Genomic DNA, 8627 nt, shown 5'->3' on the forward strand with positions numbered 1-8627 from the left:
GAGAATCGGAAACAGAGATACGGTGGAAGGAGAGGGCTTCTTCTGCGAGTCTAGAGCGCTGTGCGGCCTGGGGAGTAGGGATGTTGTGAACGTGGCGCAAGTGGTCGCTGAAGGCCCTTGCGCTGGGGGACCCGCTCTTGCAATCGACGCAGACAAGGATGAGGGGGATGGAATGGAAGCCAACAGACAAGGACGTAGGTGCGAGATGCAGTGGCACCCGAGGATCGTTGCGGACGAAAGCGGCGGCATGCGATGGCGTAGTCATTGCGCGTGAAGTCGGGAGAGAGCGGGAAAGGAGGCGAGAGGTGAGGGGTTTCGGGGATGCGAAACGCTGGGGAAGAAGGGAAGAGGGAAAGAGAGAGAGCGGGGGGTCAGTGAGTACGAGAACCCTGTATATGTGAACATTGCGTCGAAATAAGACCTGCGAGGGGCTCATACTGAGTAGGAGAACGGGGAGCCTGGGTAGCACAGAAAGGAAGGGTTGACGTTCCGATACGTGGTGAAGTTCTACGATGATGTGGAGAATTTGGCATAGTTACAGTAGTAGTGGGTGTCAAGGAAGTAGGGCATGCAATTAAGGGTGATTACGTGAGTTAGGGAAACACGTCGCTGTATGGCGTCAGAAGGGAATGGGGATGTGAATTTGATCTGTGGTTTGCCAGAGTCTGAATGAGGTGCAGGTTGAGCAATTTTGCTTTTGGTTGAAGTTATGAGTGTGCATCTCGAATTTGAGATTAGGGGGAGGAGGGGGATTACGGGAACACAGTTGTCCATGTACATTCCTAACAGTGGGGGCCGGTGGCTGTATACTTCCAAAAAATTCTTCGACCGACTTTCTTACGCTGATGGCTTCCCAAGTCCAGGAAAATTCTAACTAATTGAAAACTCAATATTAACATTAAATTTATAATGATTAAAACATGCGCTAATTAATAACGAAATCGCGTCCCAAGGACGCGGGGGTTTGGAGCACCATTGTCTGGATGATGGTAGAGCTTGTGCGACAATTAAATGATCATTAAATATTAACCACAATTATTTACTAATTACAATATTTCTAATTAGGGGATTAATGGAGTAGGAGATTAATTAATGTCTGACACTGTCAAGCAAGAGTTAACAGCTGACACTGTCAAGCAAGAGTTGGACAACTCCCACGTACAACGGTCGTCACACACGACCTCCATTGGAGTTGGTGTGCTTGTTTAATGCATTGGGTCTATTTATTTGTTTAATGCATTGGGTCTATTTATTTGCAGACTTATTACTGCACTCTAGGGCACTGTAGACTTCGTATTGTGACATTACGGCTTAAAAGACGTAGTCGATTCCACGATAGATTGGCAAAGGATATATAAGTAAAGTTTGTTGTTCAGTTATAGTGGGGGATTTTTCGACTATAGAGCCCTGCCGGGCTCTCAAAAATATCAAGGTACATCGCGCAGGCTTGCAAGAGCAGGCAAGGTCTTTGGTGTGATATGCAATGTTCTGTCGTGCAACAAGATTTTCAAAAGCTGTATGGGTGGCCAGCCATACTGCAACTAATGTAGTTTTTGCTAATTTTTGGGAGGTCGATTCCAGTATGGCTGGCCACCCATACAGCTTTTGAAAATCTTGTTGCACGACAAAAATGCAATGTATTACACGTGGCGAATAAAATGCAATGTACTTCACGTGTGAATGACCAAAATGCAATGAAGTACACGTGGCGACCAAAATGCAATGTTTTAGACGTGGCGACTTAATCAATGTCCGACAGTGTAATGTTCGGCGATTGCGTCCTAAGGACGCGGAGTTCCGGAGTGGCATTGTTCTAGTGATGGTACTGCTCGACATTAATTAAATAGTAGTTAAATATTTAATTATTAACGTTAAATCTAAGATTTTTGATATTTTTTGGGGCGTGATTTGAGTATGATTCTAGTATGGTTGTCGCGCGACAAGATTTCATTTTGCTGTATGCGTGGCCAGCCATACTACAACTTTATTAAAATTTGATAACTTTTGGAGGGTGATTCTAGTATGGGTGGCCACACATACTAACATTTCCTGTATTGGTAATATAGTGCTGACCTGCGGCAGTGGGACGAAAACGGCTCTATATCGAACCTGGCATTATATGAAATTTCGACTTTTAAATCCCACTTTTCTTGCATCACTGCTTTCGAAGTGTGGTTCCGTGAACTCCGATACCCTCCGATCACGAAGAAGCGGGTGTCCGTCGGATACTTTATTGCGTGGAAACTACGGTATGACCCATTGCCTGCGTCTCATTACGTATGGTGTGCTGTACTGTCGTCTGGATCAAACTACACGAAAATTCTAACTAATTGAAAACTAAATATTAACATTAAATGTATAATGATTACAACATGCCCCAATTAATTACCAAACTGCGTCCCAAAGACGCAAGGGTTTGAAGCACCATTGTCTGGGTGATGGTAGAGCTTGTGCATCAATTAAATGATCATTAAAAATTACCTCAATTATTTACTAATTACAATATTTGTATTTAGGGGATTAATGGAGTAGGGGACTAAGTAATGTCTGACACAGTCAAGCAAGAGTTAATAGCTGACACTACCAAGCAATTATGCAGACAACTCCCACGTACAACGGTCCTCGCGCACGACCTCCATTGATTCCAAATTTTAGAAAAATGTCTTAGATTTTGGTTCTGTGATCAGTGGTCACTGATCACAGACCAAGGAGGGGTGTCGTACGACACCTCCAAATCTTGGACACAACCGGTTGAAACGGCAGCCCAATAATATCGAAAAAATATTTGCGTTTATAGGATGGTACAGTTTTAGAAGACCTTAATGTTAATGGAAAGTACTTCAGATAGTGCGAGTCTGGCTTTCGGGCGGTGAGAATGTAGAAGGGTCTGTGGGTACAGAGCAATACTCGCGTTAATGGGATATTACAGTTTTAGAAGACCTCAATATTAAATGGAAAGTACTTCAGATAGAGGGAGGCTGGCTTTAGGGCGAAAAAACTGTCAACGGGCCTGTGAGTAGAGCGGGTATCGCTCGTGGCGAAGTTGTCATCGCCAAAACTTAAGATTGCAAATTTTTAGAAAATGTTTTAAATTTTGGCCCTGTGATCAGTGGGTCGGTGATCAGTGGGTCTGTGATCAGTGGGTCTGTGATCAGTGGTCACTGATCACAGACCGTCGAAGGGTGTCGTACGACATCGTCCTTGCTGTAAAATTTGACAAAATTTTAGATTCCAAATTTTTTGGCAAATGGCCCTGTGATCAATGGGTCTGTGATCAGTGGTCACTGATCACAGACCGGCGAAGGGTGTCGTACCACATCGTCATTTTAAGAAATATTTGCACCACAACCAAACGCTTCCAGCCCCCCAAACGGTGCATGCACCTTTCCGCCCTGCGCCTTCCAGAACTCCGATCTCTCCACAGGCAGAGAGGCTCTACTGTGGGCTCACAAGAAGACTTCGTAATAACGAACAACACTGTTGTACAATTGTCGGATCTTGCTGTCATCGAAAGTTGTGTGAAAGCCATGTACGTGAGCATTAAATATATTATGATTGCAATATGCGTTAATTAATAACGAGATTGCGTCCCAAGGACGCTCGGTTTTGGAGCACCATTGTGTGGATGATGGTAGAGCTTGTGCAACAATTAAATGATCATTAAATATTAACGTCAATTATTGACTAATTGCAATATTTCTAATTAGGAGATTGACGGAGTAGGGGATTAATTAATAGCAGTCCTCGCGCACGACCTCCATTCCAGTTGGTGTGCTTGTTTAATGCATTGGGTCTATTTATTTGCAGACTTATTACTGCACTCTAGGACACTCTAGACTTCGTATTGTGACATTACGGCTTAAAAGACGTAGTCGATTCCACGATAGATTGGCAAAGGATATATAAGTAAAGTTTGTTGTTCAGTTATAGTGGGGGATTTTTCGACTATAGAGCCCTGCCGGGCTCTCAAAAATATCAAGGTACATCGCGCAGGCTTGCAAGAGCAGGCAAGGTCTTTGGTATGATATGCAATGATCTGTCGTGCAACAAGATTTTCAAAAGCTGTATGGGTGGCCAGCCATACTGCAACTAATTTAATTTTTGTTAATTTTTGGGAGGTGGATTCCAGTATGGCTGGCCACCCATACAGCTTTTGAAAATCTTGTTGCACGACAAAAATGCAATGTATTACACGTGGCAAATAAAATGCAATGTACTTCACGTGTGAATGACCAAAATGCAATGAAGTACACGTGGCGACCAAAATGCAATGTTTTATTCGTGGCGACTTAATCAATGTCCGACAGTGTAATGTTCGGCGATTGCGTCCTAAGGACGCGTTGTTTCGGAGTACCATTGTTCTAATGATGGTACTGTGCTGCTCGACATTAATTACATCATAGTTAAATATATAGTGTTTATAATATGCATTAATTAATGTTCGACAGTGTAACGTGTTATAGATTGCGTTTTGATCACCACGTGTCATACAAAGCATTTCTGTTCACACGTGTAATACATTGCGTTAGGGTGATTTTTGGTAATGTTTTGGGGGGTGATTTGGGTGTGATTCTAGTGCGGTTGTCGCGCGACAAGATTTCATTTTGCTGTTTGGGTGGCCAGCCATACTACAACTTTATTAAAATTTGATAACTTTTCGGAGGGCAATTCTAGTATGGGTGGCCACCCATACTAACATTTCCTGTATTGGTAATATAGTGCTGACCTGTGTCTGTGGGACGAAAACGGCTCTATATCGAACCTGGCAGTATAAGAAAATTGAAATTTCGACTTTCTAAAGCCACTTTTCTTGCATCACTGCTTTCAAGGAACTCACGCAGGGCGCTATCACTCATACTGCACATCTGCACTAAAGATTCAAGTCTTACAAAAGCCAAAACGCTTTATGCTGGGACCACAGACGCAGTGATGGACCTGGAATACTGGGATGGTCTGTTGCTGCGTTGTTTTTTGTGTCTATCCCTATCCCCCTGCCTCTGCCGTCCTCTTGCTCTGCCCTCGTCCTTGTGCCGCCGCCGCCCCCGCCGCTGGCACTGCCGCTGCCGCCATTGGGCATTAGTCCCCTAAATCCCCTAATCGGATTGGTCTACTTCTTTTCTCGATCTGTTTATCGACGATTGTGCTCTCACTGCCGTCCAAATCCGTAAGTACCACAAGTAAGGCGAGCCAGTCAACGGGGGCTGCTTCATTCTTGCTTGAAATCGCAGCAAATGATACGGCATCGCTTCGGAATGTTGTATCCTTACTCGGGGACGTCGAGAGGAACACACCCACCGTTAAGTTATTTTTTGCTGACTTCAAAAGTTGAAAGCAAAGAAATTAACACGCCAAAAAAACAGCAAACACTCTAACTAAAGAAATAGAAACGATCGCAAAATTCTCGCTGCTTTACCATGTACAAATCTCTGTAACTTGGAGTCACTCGCTTCTTCTGTCAGTGCCACTTGTTTCTCTTTGCTGATCAATGGAAGCATCCGTACTCTAAAGCGCAATAGATCGCGCTCAGTCACAGGCCTGAAGGAAGTAGGCCGTCTCCGCATCGGCCGTTGAAGAGAAACACAGAGAACAGGGCTCTGAGGTGATTAAATTGTACTGGGGTAAAGCATGACGCGAACGCCCTTTCCGATGGAATTCGGTGGCAACTGATTGCGAAATTTCGCGCGTACGTGACGGTTTTTTCCGTGCGGGGCAATAATGCGGCCCCACATAACGCGATACTTTCTCGAGGCGCCGCTTGGAGTCTTCTTCTCGACTAGACCCTTGTAGACGTAAGCTACTCGCTTACACATGTAGAACTGGGCATCCTTGCGATCCGATCTTTGATGCCGTCGATTAGAAGGCGTGACTGGCCACACTGCTGGTTACGTAGATTACGCTTGTAACCAAGATGTATTCCCTTGGAATGTAACCTTACGGTGTTCGTCATTGTGATAGTTGAGATGGGCGAAATGAAGCACCGACGGTTTCAAGTGTGAGTGCAGAAAAGCGATAAGCACTATGCCGGTACGACACAGGAGGCAGAGATATTTTCATGCTTTAATCGCACGCGTCTTCCTTCATGAAATCATGAAGGTAGAGAACACGCCCCCAAAGCCTCCTTCTCTTCTTCCTCCTGCCATTCACTATCGGGATACCCTATTGATCAGTGCACCGAAGCCTTTTCTGTTTCCCAGAGTTCATGGACAGGTTCACGATGAGCCTGAAGACCCCTGCCATTTACCAAGAAAAAGCATTTGTGATTGCGCGGGAAGAAGTCGAGCCACGACTGACCAACGTCATAAATACGTCACTTTTGGCACACGGGAGTGATACGGATAGCAACTTAAACTAGCAGTCTCAGCTTCTCTTTGCAGTTTCGCCCTAGGCTCCTTCCTACCTAATGTACACTGACGCTTTGTTTGATAATCCAGATCAAAAATGATGAACTATTGCAGTTGTCCTATCCCTCCAACCGATTAGTCACTTATTCTAAATTTCACAAGCATCACTACAGTCCATGGGCAACTTCACCAGAACCAATCTGGAATGACTTGCACTTCCGCTCTGCAATAAACTTCATATTCAAATTACAAGAGAAAGAAACATGCCCATTTTCCACAAGCATTATCAGCCTTGTAATGTCATCTGCATAAATGCAAATAACCTCATGGTGCTTCTACTCTAGTGCTGGCGCGAAGTGTAGGGAGTGCCTCGTGCGTATTTGATGGTAGATGGAGAGGGGCTACGCATGAGCATAGAAGGATGTGCAGTGCTGCAACATCATCACCCAAACACGTGCCAATGCCTGTGACAACCGAGCAAGGTTACCCTACCCCTATACCACGTCTGCCCTCAGTGACATATTGGCTATAATAGCTCCGTCCCGCACCAGGCTGGGATGAAGCGCCATTGCCTCTCCTTCTCCATGCCCCTGCATTGCGCACTACAACAGCCTCGAAGCTCTCTCTGCATCCATCGCAAAACCCGTCCCCTCCGTCCCGCAGTAGGAGCGTCATGCCGAGCATAGCATCGTGATCTTGGCGCATCTGGATCGCACGCTCGTACAACTCGGCGCCGCGGCCCGCGTTGGTTCGCACGACCTCCGCACGCCGTATTTGCATGTCGCAAAGCCTCACCATCGCCTCGGCATCTCCGTGCCCTTCCACCCCAAGTTCAAACAGCTTCACAGATTTCACCGCACCCAAGGTTGCTCATAGCATCACCATCATTGCCTTTCTCGACCCGCAATCTTACAACTCCACAGCGGAGAAACGTTTGGCCAGCGACGAACCTCCGAACGGTTGCGACGCATCTTCTTAGAGCCTGGTGAAGCATTGGCTGCTTTGGGTATAGCACGTTTCTTGGCGGCCCGTGCATTCGACATTGGGAAAAAGCCGCAGTGTTCCTCAATTTCTGGATACGAAGAACCTGCAGCTATAGCAGCATGTGAAAAGTCGGCCGGCCGGCCTAAAGGCCACCCATTACAGTATTTGTGAATATCAATGTGAAAACGCCCACAAACGTACTGTGAGTGGCCACGACTCTTCCATTTTGCTAGAAAATTCCTGTTCGGGCGTGCTTGAATGAGTCGTTGGACAATAAAAATCTCCCCGTAGAATGCTTGAACTGCGAATATCTGGGGTATGCCCAGACCGAATCCGCGCTCGGCACACGATAAGGCTATTTCCCGTCCGAACCATTTCAGAGATCGCCTATCGCGTATTTTCGACAAGATAAGTGGCGTCCGCCTTGACAGAGGAATGCAACGCCTTCGGGAATGCTGAGAAAGAGAAGCGCTGCCTCTACCGAATGATTTCGTCGAGGTTCTATGGATGTTGGAAGACGATGACGACGAAGCAACATGGTGCAGCGCGCAAGTAACGGATATTAAGGATGCTCCCGCCACGGCCGCAAACTATAAGGTTCAGGTGTTGGCGACAGCTACTTTGGGATACGAGGAGAAGGCTGCATACGGTGATCATATTCATCAAGTGGAATTCGTTGTTGGCCGTTTATTGAGGCCCTCCTTTAAGACAGCATGGACGGGCATGTTTGGACATGTATGGACGTCAGCGTGCACCTGATTGGTCCATTAAATACTTTTCTTAACAGTATGATGGCGCACACAAAGTTAAAATAATGGAATCTGTCACTACCAACGTGCCATACGAGAGCACACCATTGGCTGTCGCCTACCGCATAAGTGCGATTGAATTCAATCTTGATCCAATTTAGCATACATTAAAATTCAATTTAATCATTTTATTGACGTCCCTGAATGCCAGTACACGGGGATCGCGATATAGTGGCCTCCCTCTGTCAGTGGGCCGAAAACGGCACTATATCGAACCAGGCACTGTAAGATAATGAGATTTGCGGCTTTTTTGCAGCCACTTCCTTGCATCACTGCTCAGAAAGACCGTTCGCAAGACGCAATCACTCATACTTTGCATCTTCACTACAGACTCAAGTCTAATCAAGCATTTATGTCATTAGTAGCTTCCGAGTCGTCGCATTGACTTCCTCCATTTTTGCAGCAATAAATGCCAGCCTACACTTTTGCAGATGTCCAATTGCATCATCGACCCTGCCTTTTTCCGCCATAGTCTCTATTCTAGTAAGCAACT

The 8627-nt window shown here is 45.8% G+C and overlaps 2 protein-coding genes; one reads left to right on the forward strand and one right to left on the reverse strand.

Annotated features, from left to right (window-relative positions):
- Window positions 1-5603: 5603 nt before the first annotated feature.
- CHC_T00006500001 (hypothetical protein) lies at window positions 5604-5810 on the reverse strand. The gene has a single exon (XM_005718558.1). It carries the CDS (start codon window positions 5808-5810, stop codon window positions 5604-5606), a length of 207 nt encoding a protein of 68 aa, XP_005718615.1.
- Window positions 5811-8139: 2329 nt separating this feature from the next.
- Window positions 8140-8263, forward strand: CHC_T00006501001 (hypothetical protein). XM_005718559.1 is given in 2 exon segments: window positions 8140-8235; window positions 8236-8263. 1 exon segment carries the CDS (start codon window positions 8140-8142, stop codon window positions 8233-8235), a length of 96 nt encoding a protein of 31 aa, XP_005718616.1. The 3' UTR covers window positions 8236-8263.
- Window positions 8264-8627: the final 364 nt, after the last annotated feature.

Source organism: Chondrus crispus, genomic scaffold (assembly GCF_000350225.1).
Source record: "Chondrus crispus Stackhouse genomic scaffold, scaffold_43, whole genome shotgun sequence".
NCBI classification, from domain to species: domain Eukaryota; phylum Rhodophyta; class Florideophyceae; order Gigartinales; family Gigartinaceae; genus Chondrus; species Chondrus crispus.

Excerpts from the sequence above, each read along its gene's own strand:
- CHC_T00006501001 (XM_005718559.1), top strand. The coding sequence starts at position 8,140 with ATGGAATCTGTCACTACCAACGTGCCATACGAGAGCACACCATTGGCT.
- CHC_T00006500001 (XM_005718558.1), bottom strand. The coding sequence starts at position 5,810 with ATGTGTAAGCGAGTAGCTTACGTCTACAAGGGTCTAGTCGAGAAGAAG.